Genomic DNA, 16,379 nt, shown 5'->3' with positions numbered 1-16,379 from the left:
TCAAAAGACATATTAGAGTAATCTTCAAAACTTCATCTTCAAAAGAAAAGTAGTCTCTTTAGAAAGGGAGGAAAAAAAAGCTATGATCAAAATTCTGGGAGTCATAAATAAGGACTCTGTACACAAAAGAACTTTGTAGACTCAGTAGAGTGTCATATGATGGCAAAAGCACATGAGGGTCACCCTGAGGTTTACATCATCCAGAAGAGAACACAACATGTCCCTCTTACATGAGAAGCATGTCAGATAAACCCCGTGTATTTGCAAAGCCTTAGCTTCTTGGTCTCCAGTGTCTCATTAAATCTATAAGAGGTTATTTTTACCCTCTTGGGGTTTATCTTCCCTGGGCATGAAATGGTAATCCTTATTTAACTGCAAAGCCTACCATGAGGGAGAATTAATTTGTGTTGAGAGAGCTCTTCCTGTAAAAGAATTTTTATGTGATATGACAATTTTTTTTTCATTTTGGGGGAGAAAGAATGAGTATTTCTGTGAACTTTACTAACTGCTTACACTTATTCATTGACCCTCTTTTCTTACCTTTGCATACATGTGCATTAGAAATCAAGGGTTTGAAAACAATAAAAAATATTCCATGATAAAGACCACATTCAATGGAACTGTTGGAGCATGTCCAGAGGAGGCCACGAGGATGATCAGGGGACTGGAGCACCTCCCGTATGAAGATAGGCTGAGGAAGTTGGGGCTGTTCAGCCTGGAGAAGGCTGCATGGAGACCTCATAGCAGCTTTCCAGTATCTGAAGGGGGCCTATAGGGATGCTGGAGAGGGACTCTTCATTACAGACTGTAGTGACAAGACAAGGGGTAACGGGTTCAAACTGAAACAGCGGAAGTTTAGGTTAGATATAAGGAAGAAGTTCTTTACTGTGAGGGTGGTGAGGCACTGGAATGCGTTGCCCAAGGAAGTTGTGAATGCTCTGTCTCTGGCAGTGTTCAAGGCCAGGCTGGATGTAGTCTTGGATGACATGGTTTAGTGCAAGGCATCACTGCACATGGCATGGGATTAGAACTAGATGATTTTAAGGTCCTTTCCAACCCTACCTATTCTATGATTCTTTGACATTGTCCAATGCTTCAAAGCTTAAAGGAAAGAAGTAAAATGTACTGGATACAAACTGCAATTTGCATTTGCAAATAAGATTTAATAAAACTAAGACCTTAAGGTGCTCAGCAAGATCCATTTCAATGCAGAAAATTCAGTTTCTATTCAATGCCTATTCAGTTTCTATTCTATTTAATAGAAACTTCGATTTCTTTGAGATTAAGCCTAGGAATGACAGAAGTGAAAGAAATGTTGACAAGAGGGACAGACTTGTTCCCATTAGGACTTCCTGCATGAGACATTGAAGGGAAGCAGCTTGGGTACCTGAAATAGCACAGTCAGGAAGACTATCCTTTTTGGATACCCATCTACAGCCTGCTACTCAATAAAAGGTTGAATCCTGTGCTTTTGATCAGGAGTCATTAACTGTGCTGCAAAGCACAATCCCGGTTTTGTTCCTCAAGCTTTTAAAAGACTGGATGCCTCTTGATTCAGAGGGAAAACAAGTTACAATATTCAGAGGAAGTGTCCCAGCAAACCCCTTCCTGTTCTAAAACCAGATCTGTACAGGTTTTCGTTTTTGCTGGTAGTGTCAGCCCACCTTCTACTATTCCTTCAACTCTCTGACAGAGGTGCAAAAAAAGAGCTCTTCTTTTCTTCACAGTTTATCTGCTGCAACTGCTCCCTGAGACTCAGCACTACTCACTCTGGCTGAAGAAATGGCTGATTCTTAGATGTGAAAAAAATTAAACAGGCCTTTGTTGCAATCTTAGCTGGACAAAAGTAATGGTCGCAATTTAATGTTTGCTTCAATTGCAAACTCCCTCCAGAATTATTCCACTGATTCTGGTCAGATACAAATGAGACACTGTAAATACCAGACTCTGAGAGTTGAAAAAAGCACCTACAATAAATATAATGCTCTGTTTCCATGGGGAGTGGGGGGGTGGATCAAACCAAAATGCTGGTTTGTGTGGGGAAAGAATTGGTCAGGAAATAAAAAAATCCTTTTAAAGAATGCGGATTATTTGGTGCTCTGATTCTATATCAAATACGCTTAGAGTTGTTTTGTGTCAGCTTTATACTTTATAGCATTGACAATGCTGGCTTGGAGTTTGTTTCTTCTGCTGAACACTCCTTATATCTGATGAGCATGCAGCACTAGTTGGTAAGATAAGATCTGCTCTGGTGAAAGTACTTTAGAGATTATTGGCCTCACTATCTTGAAGGACAGGACTGATTCCAGGGAGCTAGAACTACTTCATACAGCAATAAATGTGGGGAGTCTCACCAGTGAAATCATTAGCACCTGTATGTTAATGCTTTGAGTAGATTTTTGAAAGTAACAGGTACATTTCAAAAGTAACCTGAAGAAACCCAGGTTGGTTTATTCATGATAAAGCAGACTAAGAGTTACTCTAGAACTGTTACTCCTTTTTTATCCTGGAATAATTAGTTCAAATTAATAAATTTTAAGAACTTCACTACAGAACTATTTTTTCATTTTACGATGCTTCTGAAATTACTCAAAAGTGTATTTCCATAAGGGGGCCTACATCAAAGTTGGACATTTCAGGGGAAAGATAACGTGCAATGACCAATTACTGGGTAATAAAAAGTAGACTGAAGTCCAGTGTAGTTAACTTCTGAAGTTACTGGGCTTTGGGGTTTTCTTTTTCCCTGAAGGTAAGTGCCATTGTGAAGATAGTTTTACACTGTTTCATTCTTTCAGAGACAGAGTGCTTGATATATACTTTCAAGCTTAATGCATTTGTTTTGCTCAGTATTATTCACTCCTTGCAATGAGGAGCCGAACCCTGAATTCTCCTTTGACACGGACCTCTCATAACAGACCGGTTTCACTCCGGCTGCAGCAGGGGCACTTCACCAGCGCCCTGCTCATGGCCTGCTGCCCGCCAAGGCGAGCGTCGTCCTCCTCGCTCCCGGCCAGTCCTGCTCCCTCTCCAGGGCAGAGAGCAGGGAGCCGGGGAGCACCGCCTCGGCTGCGGCTGCCCAAGACGCCCTGTGTGTTGGCGTGGGTTTCTGGGAGAGGGCACAGGTTGTCTGTGTCTGAGGGGACGAAACACCAGGGCTCGCGTCTGCGTTGCTCGGACAGTGCCTGCAGGACACGCCGTTCCCAGCCGGATCCAGCAGCTGCACCGAGCTTTCGGCTCCAAAGGCAGCAGCTGCTGCTGCGGGAGCCCGGAGACCTCCCCTTCTTTTGCCTTTGCCACGATTTTGGACTTTGCCTTGGGGACAAACTGAGCAAGGAACCAGGGAGCCTCGGAGCTCCGATGTGCGCGAGGGCTGCGGCCCGGGTCCCGGCAGAGCCCAAAGGGCTCCCCTGAAGGGAGCGGGACGCGGCCTCCGCCCGCTCGGGACTAGCTCGCTTCAGCGGGAGCTTTCAGCAGCGCTGCCCGCGGGGCCGCGCAGGCGGGTGGGCGCTCCTCGCACCGCAGGCGCCCGGTGCCCTGGGCGGGAAGGAGGCGGGGGCCGGGGGTCTTCCGCGCCACCGAGGCCTGCAGCGCGGCCCCCGCCTTCCGGCCGTACCGAGCTGCAGGGTCGGGCGGGCTTCTCCTCTTGGGCCGGGAGCGGCACGTATTATCCCGGCAGCCAGCGTGGCCCCCGCGGCCGGTCTCACTGGGCCGGCCCGAGGCGGGCGGCTCCCGCCTCCACCGCCTTTGGGGGCGCCTTGTCCCGCTCGCGGCGCCTCATGGCGCTTTGCAGCTGCAGTGGGAGGGAGAGGAAGCCCACCCCCCTCTCCCGGCGGCCGCCTTTGTAACCGCTCTGCCCGGCTCGCCGCCCGGCCCGACTCGCAGCAGCTTAGGGAGCGCCTGAGCGCGGCGGCGGGAGCACATGGAGCCGGAGGGTAAGGCTGCGCCCTCCGTGCCGGGCCCCGCTGCCCGCCCGGGGATCTGCCCCAGCACCCTTGGGCAGAGGTTTCCGTGGGCGCCCCGGGCTTGCCCGCCAGGTCTTTTCCTCAGCGGAGGCTGGGGCGGGCAGGGGCCGCGGGAGCCCGGGCTGGGGAGTGGGGCGGGGGGGGAGGTCTCGGTGGGGTGAAGTCTGCGGGGTCACCCTGGTGGGCGCGGAAGAGGCCGCTCCCTGGGCCGGCTCCGCTCCAGGTGTGCAAGGCCTGGAGGGGCAGCGCTGCCCTGTCGAGCAGTGCGCCCACACCGGTCGCTGCCATGCCCTGCCCGGCCGGCCGGCGCTGCCTCGGCGGTGGGGCCTTCCTCTGCTCGCTCCCCTCGCCGGGTGCTGAGCCTGGCCCGGAGCGGCGGCACCCAGGAACGCGGGGGTCGGACTGCCCCGGGGCGGAGGTCCGGCCTGCCCCGGAGCAGCCTGGACAGGTCCGGAGGCACGCTGAACTTTTCTTGGTGTTGATTTTGTTCTCCCCTCCCCGCCCTCCGCCGCGGGCTGCTGTGCGTCTGAGGCGAACCCATTGTCTGTGGGGGCCCGACCAGCCCCTCTTCAGGCCCGAGCTTTGAAGCTGGGACTGGCAAGTGCTGCTGCCCCGGTCCTGCTAGGTGGAGGTGAAGTACTCCTGCGGTGTTTCCCTTCAAACCTGGTGGATGTCTGCAGGCACCGAGCAGCCTTGTCCCTGCGTGGCTGACAATGCTCAGAGGTTGCATGTTTGAGTAAATATAGTACTATATGTGTAATAGTACTATATGTGCAAATAATAGTGCTGTATGTGTAAATATATTTTTAGTTCTCCTAAAGCCACATAAAACCAGTTTTGTTACGTGCTTACTTTAGTGAGACTAGCATTAACTGCATAGATTGAATTTATTTTCTGCCAATCCATATTTAGGCACTTATGCTGAGTTTTTCTCCACTCTTGCCTTTTTAATACCTTTTGGAGCTGTTAGTACTTGTAGTGTAAACCATTTCTAGTTGCAAATTGGAAACCTCTGAGCCATAATGGTCCGTTGCATTTAGCTGGCTGCCTCTTGTAAGCCTTACATTCTCGTGCAAAAAAAAAAAAAAAAAAAGGAAAAAAAACCCACCCTGAAAACCCTTATGAGATTCATGTTTAGAAAATTGGCTGCATACATTGTAGCTGTTTTTTAAACCTCAGTACCTAAGTCACATTTTCCATTCCAAATATTGAGTGGTTAAAATGTGTTAAAGGGATATACTCTACCTTAGCTCCCTTGCAAGCTTTAGGGAATTTTAACACAAAGGAAAATGGCTCTACAGTTTACAAGAGTCTGGGACTAACCGCTTCTTGCAGTGCCTGATCTGCAGCAGCAGCAAGCAGTGAAGAGACTGCTGGCAATTGTTAATGACCAGAATTGGGTTTGTTGCCCAAGCAGAGAAGTGTGCAGAATGTAAATGGGATATTGATAAAATTATTTATGTATGGTTTATAACAAATATATATTTAATATAAAGCTGGTTTTCACAGTGCTGTTACAATACTTCAGTTATACAAAGTAGCAGAGCTGTGTCTATAATCATACCATGAAACAAGCAAGCTGGGTTTGTTCTTGATTTAGCGCATTTATGACCTAGTTCTTTATATTGTATATCTACTTCTTTAGTAAAACTAGAGAAAAATGATAACAATGAAGTTAAGTTTAAAGGAATTCCTTCCTTTGAAGAAATAAATACTCAAAAAACTGAAAGTTTTTGGCCCACTTCTGAGGTAGGTAAAGGCAGATCAAGATTCCAGCGAGCTGCAGGCCTGTTGAGGTTCCCCATCTGCACTGGGTCCAGGAATATTCAGCCAGTCTGACTTCTGGCACCTCCTGAGCTACACAGGTACCAATCTTCAGTACATTAAATTTGGAGATGGGTCCTCCCACATGGGTTGGACACTGCAGGAGCTGAAATACCTGTGTTAGCAACCTGTTAAAAGGAGCTGGGACTCTCACGTCAGATCCTTGTGGATAGGTACTATAGATATTCCACGGTATGTGTGAATATGTAGTTTTGTTGATTGTGGTTGTCTTCCATGAGTTATTTCTGTGCTCAGAGTTACAGCACCTGGACTCTGGTGATCTCATGGAATGCTGTAGAGACTTAAGCTTGCTTGCTCCTGTGACTTTGATCAGATGTGTTCTGCTTGTGTAGTCCTGACTCAGTTCTTGAATGGAGCTGGAATTGCCGTTGTCCAGTCCCTTTTGGTGCAGCTCTTTGCATTTAAATTATGTCTAAAACTCTTGATGAAAATGAAGTCGGGACTTTCTTCCCAAAGGAGCTGCCAAATGTGCAGATGCAAGCTGTTAATAGGTATCTTCCACAGAGACAGGGAAGAAAAAGTTGATACTTGGTTGCCTTTCATCAAGGAAATCTAGTCGAGCGTAGTATGCCATGGCAAATACTGACCTGCAGAGTTCCTATGGATATCTCTGAGGCTCCAAACATTGATTGAGGTGGTAATGTATGAGGAGATTGGGATTTGGAAGCTTATTTGAAGTGTCTCAGGGATGCAAGAGAGGATGATATGTTCAAACCAACAAAAAGAATGGAATCATAAATGGAGTGGTGATGGTCCTCATGGCTTGCTTTCTGTGTGGGATGGGCTTCCATAGTGTGATCCAGAATGAGGAAGACTGTCTTGGGTCAGTAGCAGTGGAAGCAGGTTGTCAAAACCCTGGGCCACTCTGAGGGAAAGACTTCAGAAGTCAGAATCCAAGGTGATAATTTTTTATTTGTGCATTGTTTGCATTGCATGTTTTCAGGACAGGCTTTGTGGTTGAGTTTTTCAAAGCATCCCAAGGGTTTTCTGCTCTGAACTCCCTGATTAGGTCGCTATGGGTTTGGTTTTGGGGAAGTCTTGTTCTCAAACTGTGAGATGGGATGATATGGGGACTGCTGCCCTCTGACATGCTATGTAAAAGCCACGTGCTTCCCACTGGTTTCAGATGAAAAATGAACTAACTTCTGTAAGAGGTCTTTGGAACAGCTTTGTCTTCTTGTGTGTCTGTAAAGCGTCTGCCTCAGTGTGCACTGGATGTTCCTGAGTGGAGCTTTCCTGCTGACCTAGCTCAATAATAATGATTACATGTTTTTTTCCCAAATTGTTTCTACCTTTTTTTGTTCTAGGGGTCTTGTTGAGGTTGTCAGACATCAATAATATTGGTGCAGATGATCCTGCTGTGGTTAGTGAGTGGGACCTAGTGGGCTGTGTGAGGATTGAAAGCTCAGAGAGTGCAAATGCAACAATGATGTAGTTAATGCTTTGTTTCTGCTAAGACTATACACTGGTTTCTACTAAAGGTATGCACCTATAAGATGCTTCTGAGTAAGATTAATTTTCTTCTTCGAGCTATTTTGTAACCATTTAAAATATTTTTCATTTACTAAATACTGAAAACTTCCAGAATTCGAAACCATTTAAAAAAGGTGAGTGATAAAAACAAAGTAGCTCTCAGGACTGGATACAGATACTGTGTTAGAGGTCTGAGCTGATTGTCTAGATATTAACTTGTTTGAGTAAATAGTGTGGCAGATTAAAAGTAGCAATAACTACTGCGGTATTTGTTTGTGTTGGTGCTGCCAAAGTTTAATGTGAAAATGAACGTTTCCTGACAGCCATTGGTTTATCATTTTTACATAATGATGAATATTGATACCATTGGTAAAAAGTCTCTTGTTCCAGATTCTCTGAACGAATTGGAAGTTTCTTTCAAGTTAAAAAAAAAAACAAACAAAAAACCCCAACCAAAACCAACATCTTTGTATATTTTTTGGATGCGGAAACAGAGAATTTGGGATAGCCTGAGATGAGGTGGACTAAGGTACAAACGAGAGAGAGAAAATATGAGGGAGTATCACTGAGGTCCTGAGCTAGTTTCTTCCATGATGCGGCAGCTCTCAGGTCACACTGTGTGCTCACCACCAGCTCTCAGGTTTCTTAATTTTCTTGTCCTCTACTAGCTCCTATGAACTCACTGAGTACGGAGCCCAGTCCCCCAGGCACAGGACCCCAGACCTCCACCATGAAAATTTATGTGAAATTGGGAAGAGATGTTTGCAGATCAATGTTGTGTTCAGTGGAGCATACAGTAATTGGAAGGCAGTCAGTCACAAGCACGGCACTTCAGCTGGTTTGGAGGTTATGAGTAGTGAAATTTGAGAAGGCCTTTGTCGGTGGAACAATAGTGGAGGTACACTGGAAAGTGCTTCCAGTGGAACTTTTTGCCCCTCCCACTATCTCCCCCCTCCTGTTCCCCAGCCAGCTCCTAAAAGCAAGATTTAGTATAACTATATTTACATCTAATGCTTGGCACTATCTTAAAATTTTATGGGTCTTTGAATTTGATTTCACACTTTGTAGCTTTTCACTGTTTATCTGTTTTAGCTGTCATTAGGAGTTTTTGGTACTGAAGTACTGCATGCTTGCTATGCCTTGATACCGGGCAAATACTGTCCTGGCCAGCACAGAGAAGTGCTAGCTCATGGTGTCTTCTCCTGCAGTGCTAAATGGAATGACAGCCTGACGTGCACCTCTGTTTCCTCATTGATATGGCCACTGCTTTTTCTGGCAGTAGTCACCATGTATGTCTATGAGCAATACCAAGGTGTGCAGTTGTGACCTGTCTTCTCAGGGTTAAGTTACTGAGTTTAAATGGTGCTATTTCAAGCGTGTTGCCTTCATACTGTTCTCAGAATGCTGTTCTTCCTGCTCTTTCCTCTGGTGTTGCTGACTTTCTTTGCTATTTTCACCTTTATGTGAAATGCAATTGTATTTCAGAGTTTATTGATATTACCCACTTCCTTGTTTTCTGGGTTGCTCTTCTCTTATTGTTTAGCTAGGCTTAAGACCCTGGTGTGGGACAGAAAGTGATGTGACTGCTATGGGAGGGCTTGGTGGGGAGCTGGGCTGGAAGGCTGGGGAGAGGAGGTTGTTTACGTAGTATAACCTCAGTCCTCTCTTGCAGGATTCCCTGCAGGGTCCTTGGTGGGTTCAGAGAGGTGATTTCATCAGCCATCTTCAGAAGCTCCAATAACAGAGGCTCAAGGTTTCTACCTCAGAGCTGGGCTACCTGAATAACCCTTCAGTTATCATCAGGATACATTTCTCCCTTTGTCTGTGTTCTCCTCTTAATATGGTTACTGTTTTGGTTCTTGTCCAGGGTTTGGCTGTAACAGTTATTTTTCTCCTTCTTAGTAGCTGGTGCAGTGCTGTGTTTTCAACTTTAGTCTGAGAACAGTGCTGATAAGACACTGATGGTTTAGTTATTGCTCAGTAGTGCTTACCCTGATCAAGGACTTCTTAGTCTCTCATGCTCTGCCAGTGAAAAGAGGCACAAGAAGCTGGGAGGAAGCAGAGACAGGACACCTGACCCAAAGATATAAGAGGTACACACCATGGGCCACCCTATGGTTTTACTTGAGGGATCATGGAGAAGACAGGAGAAAGTGGGATGGAAAACCCACCCCACTTCTGGTTGAATGGATGCGTGACTTGAAAAGGAAAACAACTGTCAATGATGATATCACTGGCATTGATGATAACAGCCTGTATCCTGGGCTGCATCAAAAGGAGCGTGACCAGCAGGTCAAAGGAGGTGATCCTGCTCCTCTTCTCTGCTCTTGTGAGACCTCACATGGAATATTGTGTGCAGTTCTGGTATCCTCAACATAAAAAGGACATGGAACTGGTGGAACAAGTCCAGAGGAGGGCCATGAGGATGATCAGGGGACTGGCGTACCTGCCGTGTGAAGGTAGGCTGAGAAAGTTGGGGCTGTTCAGCATTGAGAAAAGAAAGCTGCATGAAAACCTCATAGCAGCCTTCCAGTATCTGATGGGGGTCTATAGGGATGCTGGAGAGGGACTATTCCTTAGGGACTGTAGTGACAGGACAAGGGATAATGCGTTAAAACTTAAACAGGGGAAGTTTAGATTGGATATAAGGAAGAAATTCTTTACTGAGGCACTGGAATGCCTCAGTAATTCCAGTGAGGCACTGGAATGGCTTGCCCAGGGAGGTTGTGAATGCTCCATCCCTGGTGGTATTCAAGGCCAGGTTGGACAGAGCCTTGAGTGGCATGGTTTAGTGTGAGGTGTCCCTGCCCATGGCAGGGGGTTGGAACTAGATGATTTTAAGGTCCTTTCCAACCCTAACTATTCTATGATTCTATGATCATGCAGCTGATGCTACATGGAATAAGTGGTCTGCACTGATCACACTACGAGCTTAAGTAGGAAATCCCAGTCGTCTAGGAATCTTGGAAGTGATCATGGACTGATCTGAAGGCAAAGACTTAGAATGTCACCAGAGGGGGAGGTGACATGCTGAGGAGGCCCCACTGTACAACAAACTCCCAGACAGTGAAAAGCAATATGCCTTGTTTACTGATGGGTCCTGCCATGATGTGGCAAAGCACTGGTGATAGAAGGTGGCTGTATGGAGTCCCCTACAACAAGTTGCAGAAACTGTTGAAGGAGAGGGTGAATTGAGTCAGTTTGCTGAGGTGAAAGACACCCAGCTGGCCTTGAACATTGCTGAATGAGAAAAATGGCCAGTACTTTATCCCTATACTGACTCATGGATGGTGGCAAATGCCCTATGGGGGTGGTTGTAGCAATGGAAGCAGAGCAACTGGCAGCACACAGGTAAACCCATCTGGGCTGCTGCACTGTGGCAAGATAATCACTGCCTGGGTGCAGAACCTGGTGCTGGAGATACGCCATGTAGATGCTCATGTATCCAAGAGTCGGGACACCAAGGAACATCAGAACCACCAACATGTGGATCAAGCTGCTAAGATTGAAGTGGCTCAGATGGATTTAGATTGGCAACATAAGGGTGAATTATTTTTAGTCCGGGGTGGCCATGACACTTCAGGCTGTCAAAGCAGAAACGTGGAACGTGCTGCAGTTAAGCAAGCCAGATGGTTAAAGCCTCTCTGGTGTGGAGGGCGATGGCTGAAGTACAAATATGGAGAGGCCTGACAGGTTGACTATATCATACTCCCACCGACCCACCAAGGCAAGCGCCATGTGCTTACCATGATGGAAGCAAGCACTGGATGGCTGGAAATACACACTGTGCCCCATGCCACTACTCTGAATCCTATCCTGGGCCTTGAGAAACAAGTCTTGTGGCAACATGGCACCCCATAAAGAACAGAGTCGGAGAATGGGACTCATTTCTGGAACAACCTTATAGACACTTGGGCCGAAGAGCATGGTATTGAGTGGGTTTATCACATCCCCTACCATGCACCAGCCTCTGGGAAAATCGAATGGTACAATGGGCTGTTAAAAACTACACTGAGAGAAATGGGTGGTAGGACTTTCAAGCATTGGGATACACATTTACCAAAAGCCACTTGGTTGGTCAACACGAGGAGATCTGTCAACAGGGCTGGCCCAGTCTAGTCACAACTTTTGCATACTGTAGATGAGGATAAAGTTCCTGTGGTGTGCATAAAGAATTTGTTGGGAAAACAGTCTCAATTATTCCTGCTTCAGGTAAAGGCAAACCCACTTGTGGGATTGCTTTTGCTGAGGGACTTGGATCTACTTGGTGGGTAATGCGGGAAGATGGGGAAGTCTGGTGTGTACCTCAAGGGGATTTAATTTTGGGGGAAAACAGCCAATGAACTTAATTGTATGCTATTGCCTGCTATATAACACTTCTGTAGCCCCTTAACTTGATGCCTATCTCTGCCACTCTGGGTTTTGAAAACAAGATACGTGCTGTCATGATCATCAATAGAGAATAAAATCATTGGAAAGCCAGCAGCAACGGAACTGTCCTCAGGTCACCATTGACAGACCCTGACTTCCCTCAGATCATCACCCCACCACAGAACCTTGATGAAACCAGATGAGCTCAGCAGTGACCAGACCGAGTTCAGCGGTGTCATCAGCAGGCAACAGTCCAACACTACACACTGTCTCTCATGCCCTGAGAGACTGTTACAACAGGTGGACCCTGACAACATGGACTGGATGAATTCAGAGAACGTTATAGGGATGGTCCATGGACTAAGGAATGATACCTCTCCCTTTGTGTATGTGTATACATACATATATATGTGTATATATATATATATATATATGAGACAAAAAGCAATGGTTTATTGAAAAATGTGGGATCTGAGCATGACATGAATGCTATAGAATAAGGGATAGATAAGTGTTCTGAGTTTGGCTGTAACAGTTATTTTTCTCCTTAGTAGCAGGTGTAGTGCTGTGTTCTCAACTTCAGTCTGAGAACAGCGCTGATAACACACTGATGTTTTAGTTGTTGCTCAGTAGCGCTTACCCTGATCAAGGACTTTTCAGTCTCATGCTCTGCCAGTGAGGAGGGGCATGGGAAGCTGGGGGAAAGCAGAGACAGGACACCCAACCCAAACTAGCCAAAGGGGTATTCCATACCACAGCACATCATGCCCAGCATAGAAGCTGGGGGGAGTTACCTGGAAGACCCAGATCACTGTTTTATTGTTTTCTTTTCCCCTTTTAGTTCTATATTCTCTCCCCTTGTTATTTTCCTTATCATTATTCTTGGTGATAGTAGTAGTGGTTTTGTATTATACCTTAGTTACTGGACTGTTCTTATCTCAACGTGTGGGATTTACATTCTTTCAGTTCTCCTCCCCATCCTCCCATGAGCGGTGGGCGGACAAAGGAGAGAGTAAGCGAGTGGCTTTGTGGTTCTGAGTTACTGGCTGGGCCTAAATGATGACAGTTCTGAACTCTAAAAACCCATGGCTCTTTGACAGTCTTCGACTGTGGTCGAAGTTAATTTAGGGAGAAGGCTGAGGTTCTCAGTGACTTCTTTGCCTTGGTCTTCACTGGCAAGTGCTCTGACCACACCACCCGAGTCTTGGAAGGCAGACACAGGGGCTGTGAGAATGAAGACCTTGGGCCCACTGTAGGAAAGGATCTGGTTCGAGACCATCTTAAAAACCTTAACATGCACAAGTCCATGGGACCTGATGAAATCCATCCATGGGTCCTGAAGGAGCTGGCTAATGAAGTTCCTAAGCAACTGGCCATCATATTTGAAAAATCATGGCAGTCAGGTGAAGTTACCAATGACTGGAAACAGGGAAATACAACCCCCATTTTCAAGAAGGGGAAAATGGATGACCCGGGGAATTACAGAGCAGTCAGTCTCACCTCTGTGCCTGGCAAAATCTTGGAGGAGATTCTCCTGGAAGGCATGCTAAGGCACATGAAAAACAATGAGGTGGTTGGTAACAGACAGCATGGCTTCACTAAGGGGAAATCCTGCCTGACCAAATTGGTGGCCTTCTATGATGGGGCTACAGAACTGATGGACAGGGGCAGAGCAGTTGATGTCATCTACCTGAACTTGTGCAAAGCATTTGACACTGTCCCACACAACATTCTTGTCTCTAAATTGGAGAGACATCAATTTGATGGATGGACCACTCGATGGATAAAGAACTGGCTGGATGGCCGCACGCAAAGAGTTATGGTCAATGGTTCAATGTCCAGCTGGAGACAGTAATGAGTGGTCTCCCTCAGGGATAGGTGTTGGGACCGGTCTTGTTCAACATCTTTGTCAGTGACACGGACAACATCTTTGTCGCTGACATGGACAGTGGGATTGAGTGTGCCCACAGCAAGTTTGCCGATGACACCAAGCTGTGTGGTTCGGTGGATACGCTGGAGGGAAGGAATGGCATCCAGAGGGACCTTGACACGCTTGTGAGGTGGGCTGATGCCAACCTCATGAAGTTTAACAAGTGTAAGGTCCTACACATGGGTTGGTGCAATCCCAGGCACACCTGTAGGTTGGGCAGAGAAGAGATTCAGAGCAGCCCTATGGAGAAGGACTTGAGGGTGTTGGTCGATGCAAAACTTAACATGAGCCGGCAGCGTGTGCTCACAGCTCAGAAAGCCAACCGTATCCTGGGCTGCATCCAAGGGAGCGTGACCAGCAGGTTGAAGGAGGTGATCCTGCCCCTCTACTCTGCTCTTGTGAGACCTCACCTGGAGCATTGTGTGCAGTTCTGGTGTCCTCAACATGAAAAGGACATGGAACTGTTGGAACAAGTCTAGAGGGGTCCACGAGGATGATCAGGGGACTGAGCACCTCCTGTATCAAGATAGGCTGAGAAAGTTGAGGCTGTTCAGCCTGGAGAAGGCTGCGTGGAGACCTCAGAGCAGCCTTCCAGTATCTGAAGGGGGCCTATAGGGATGCTGGGGAGAGATTCTTCATTAGGGACTGTAGTGACAGGACAAGGGGTAGCGGGTTAAAACTGAAACAGGGAAGTTTAGATTGGATACAAGGAAGAAATTCTTTCCTGTTAGGGTGGTGAGGCACTGGAATGGGTTGCCTAAGGAAGTTGTGAATACTCTATCCCTGTCAGTGTTCAAGGCCTGGTTGGACAGAGCCTTGAGTGGCATGGTTTAGTGTGAGGTGTCCCTGCCCATGTCAGGGGGGTTGGAACTGGATGATCTTAAGGTCCTTTCCAACCCTAACTATTCTATGATTCATTGAGCTGGTGAATTAATGTGAAAGGCTAAACCACTGACACTTTGGAGTCTGGTTATTTGTTAGCCTGTTGTTGGAAGTCCAACCTCTGTCCTTTGAACAGAGCGTTTGGGTACAGTGTACGCATGAGCATGCACAGCTGTACACATCATTGTGGCTGTCTGGTTGGAAATTCTGGGAGGCTACCAGCCTTCATGTTAAAGAATGTGATTTCTAAAAGTCCAAAGAGCCAAGTATTTTTTTGAAGGCAGGGAGGCATCTGAATATTGCTTGGATGTCAGAGTTTTCTTCTGTTTACTTTAGACTTCTGAAAAGCAGGCAGGTGTCTGACTATAATGAATGAATTTAAAACTGGGCTTCTGTTTTCTTAAACTTTTGGCCTCTTTTTATTCTTTCTTTTTCAGCTTGCAGGCTCTGAGAAGAAATTCTCTCTTGGTAACTCTACCCTGAGCAAATATTTACATTCATGAGATTCTTCTACTTTAGCAGTCCTTATGGGCCTTGAGCTTGGTACAGGGTGAAAGTTACTGTACCAAACATTGGGGGTGGGGAAGGAATGGGGATAGGAAGCCTGAAGAAGCCTCCAAATGGGATTTTACCTGTTCAGCGTGTATCAGTTGTCACTCCACAAACATTGATGTATTTCAGAATGAGATTTGCAGAGATACCACAGAGATATCCTGCCACTGGCCCTATGCTTGTGATTTGAATTTCACTTATGTCTTCAAAATGCTGAAAAAAATATTTTTGTGTAAAAACTGAAGTGAATGGAGTAGTAGAAGGAAAGAGCAAGATGGAAAGGAAGGAAAAAGTGAATGGAGTAGTAGAAGGAAAGAGTAAGATGGAAAGGAAGGAAAAAGTGGAGAGTACAGTGCAAAAACCATTGCAAGGGGTGTAAGAAGACATTTTGAAGGAAGAGGGGTTTAAAGTCAAAATTGATTAAGAAATCTGAAGTTGTAAAAGAGGAAACCCATACAAAACGCAGTTTGAAATTAACCTGTGGACGCTGCAGAAATAAATGAAAGGTTCTCCGAGGTACAGAGCAACAGAGAGCTGACTCATTAAGGCAAAGGAGGGAGTTATGTCCCCTAAAACCAGTGGGTGAAAATACCACCAGATTTTACCCTCATGTGTGTTATTTTTTTCTCTAGACTTTACTGCTGTTGTCCAGCAGCATGCCCTGTGCTGGCTGCACTCTGAGAAAGGGGGAAGATGACCCTGAACTCAGTTCTTACACCCTTTGTGGGCGGTTTCTCATGGGGGATCTTAGCAGAGAGATGTGGCCAGTGATGCAGCATCCTCTCCCAAGCTCATCTCTCCCATCTTGGGTTGGGGCTGTGCAGGGAGTCCTGTGGCAGCGGCCAGGCCCTTGGGCTGAACACTGCAGCTGACGGCAGGAGCACAGGAGAGTATGTACTTGTATGGGAGAGCTGGCCACATAAGCAAACTGGGCACTGTATTTCCTCTTAAGTTCCTGAGATGAAGGGATTGTGCCCCTGCAGCTAAATTTGTACTGCTGGTTGACATGGTTCTGCTGGAGCCATGGCTGAATGTATAATAACTTACACTGATTAAAGGTCTAGGCCCCAGGCTGTAACAGTGTATAGCTACATGTTGGAACTATTACCCCTTGCACTGGAGTAGCATATATGGTTTTTCTATTATTTTTTTTTCCCCTGTTTGTTGGATAGCTGCAAAGGCTGGGTTGGGGGTGGGTGAATTTGCCTGCAGGGAGATCTCAGCGGTTCCAGTTTCCTGCTGCAACCAGGTGTGCCACCTCCTGCATTGCTCCCACCGGCTGCGGGAGGTGTGCGCTGGGAGTGAAGCTTCCCATGAAGGAATGAACAGCGGCTGCCTGCTGAGCCCTCCTGGATCTGTTCCAC

At 46.7% G+C, this 16,379-nt stretch overlaps 1 protein-coding gene across 6 annotated transcripts in view; it reads left to right on the top strand.

The window, feature by feature from the left end:
- Positions 1-3,582: 3,582 nt before the first annotated feature.
- FGD3 (FYVE, RhoGEF and PH domain containing 3) overlaps positions 3,583-16,379 on the top strand; it is a 120,328-nt gene continuing 107,531 nt past the window's right edge. For 4 of the 6 annotated variants that reach the window (XR_009746873.1, XM_061473057.1, XM_061473055.1 and 1 more), the window contains exon 1: positions 3,584-3,932. Coding sequence is in view for 5 of the 6 variants with exons in the window: in XM_061473057.1 (XP_061329041.1) it covers positions 3,920-3,932 (13 nt within the window). In the remaining variant the exon portion in view is untranslated. Of the gene's footprint in view, positions 3,933-16,379 lie in introns of all 6 variants that reach the window. The other 2 variants (XM_061473056.1, XM_061473058.1) reach the window with 1 other exon arrangement.

The sequence above is a fragment of the Pezoporus flaviventris genome, unplaced genomic scaffold (assembly GCF_033815535.1).
Source record: "Pezoporus flaviventris isolate CSIRO_AGI_PZ_B2104156 unplaced genomic scaffold, CSIRO_AGI_Pfla_v1 ptg000073l, whole genome shotgun sequence".
Lineage (NCBI taxonomy): Eukaryota > Metazoa > Chordata > Aves > Psittaciformes > Psittacidae > Pezoporus > Pezoporus flaviventris.
This window is presented reverse-complemented; position numbering and strand designations above follow the sequence as displayed.